The sequence below is a fragment of the Nicotiana attenuata genome, chromosome 4 (assembly GCF_001879085.1).
Source record: "Nicotiana attenuata strain UT chromosome 4, NIATTr2, whole genome shotgun sequence".
Taxonomy (NCBI): Eukaryota; Viridiplantae; Streptophyta; class Magnoliopsida; order Solanales; family Solanaceae; genus Nicotiana; species Nicotiana attenuata.
Window position 1 is genome coordinate 9,970,503 of NC_031992.1, and position 1,727 is coordinate 9,972,229.

Here is a 1,727-nt window from a genome sequence, read left to right on the forward strand (position 1 = left end):
AGAAGATGATGCTGCCGCGAGTACCTGATAACTGGGAAGCTATGGCGTTTGCGAGCAAGTTGAACGAGAAAAGTTCAAAAGCAACAAGGAGGTTGAAAAAAGTTTGTGAGAATATCCTGAAACAACTTGGAACGATGTATACAATTGATACAACATGAAGCTGCGGATAGAAGAAGATACGGTTGCACAGCCAAGGGTTGACAAATGACCAGGTTCGAGACGCTTGGAATTAGAGAGAAGGTCAGGTAAAAATAGGTATAAGCCATACATGGGACCCGCAGGGCGAGGCTCTCGATCTAAACAAGAGAATGCACGATTTTATTCAAGATCAAGGCAAAAAGACATGAGTTCTTCATCCATGTTCAAAAGAGAGCGGGATGCCCGTAGCAATGATTCCGATACTCAAGCAAGAATAAGAGATTATAGCTTTAACATTAGCACCTCTGAATTGGTGGCTGTTCTGAGAGGGATGGGAGATAAGGTGCAAAGGCTGAAAGAAATGAGATCAATACAAACAAAAGGAACCCTAATTTCTAGTGCAAGTTTCATAACGATCATAGCCATAGAACAGCAGATTACAGGCTTTTGCAAGGAGAGCTTGAACATATACTGAAGCAATGATATCTTACTAATATGCTTAGTGAGAAAGGGAGACAATCATACATGAAGAACAGACAAGAATCCCAAAGCCTCCATCACCAAAGAGAATAGTTAACATAACCGCAGGGGATGAGGTTAATGGATTAACATACACAACCGAAAAAAAGACATCAAAAGTTATTGTCACTCACGGAAACCGAGTTTGCCGAGTCTTGGATGATAACAGTATAATGTTTGACGATGAAGACGCAGACGGCTTGACGATTCCTCACAATGATGCACCGGTAATATCTTTACTTGTACATGATAGTAATGTAAATCGCATTTTGATTGACCCAGGTAGCTTAGTTAACATCATTTTACTAAGGATGGTAAATGAGATGCAAGCTAATGATAAGGTTATACCAAAGGCATGGTCTTTGTCTTGATTTGATAATTCAAGCGTTGTTACGAAAGGGGAAGTTGTACTGGCCACATTTGCAGAAGGAGTCATCAAAGATACGAAGTTCCAAGTGATAGATGCGAACATGGCCTATAACATAATCTTGGGAAGATCGTGGATTCATGATATGGATGATGTCCCGTCCACGTTGCATCAAGTTATCAAATACCCTTCACAGTGGGGAATCTGGCAAATCCGCAGAGATTAACGAGCTTCACGAAGTATTAATTCGGTGGTGATTGCAAACACAACAGCCAACGATGCGAATGCAAAATAGAAATTAAAGAATTCAGTTGAGGACACTATTGGTCATACCTCAATTGAAAACACACGATGACAGACTGATGTCGACTCAAGACCTGATGTGATTCAAGAGCCGAGTAAAATGACAACATTAAAACAACTATGGAGAAGCTCAAAGTTGTAATACTATTTGTCCAGTGGCCAGACAAAAAAGTTTACATCGAAGAAATTTGAACCCAGAAATGAAAGGTAAGTTAATTGAATTTTTACATGCTAACGCAGATTACTTTGCTTGGTCGCATTCAGATATGGCAGGTATACCACCGGAGGTGATGACTCATAAGCTAAATGAGGATCCATTACACCCACTTGTCAAACAAAAGAAAAGGAAGCAAGGGGCCTTCAAAAATCAAGTGATCCACGATGAGGTACAAAAACTTTT

General features: G+C 40.2%; 1 protein-coding gene across 1 annotated transcript; it reads left to right on the forward strand.

Moving 5' to 3' along the window:
• On the forward strand, window positions 831-1,250 carry LOC109225091. Its single transcript, XM_019389686.1, has 2 exons — window positions 831-939; window positions 1,057-1,250. The coding sequence occupies exons 1-2, from the start codon at window positions 831-833 to the stop codon at window positions 1,248-1,250; spliced, it is 303 nt and encodes a 100-aa protein (XP_019245231.1).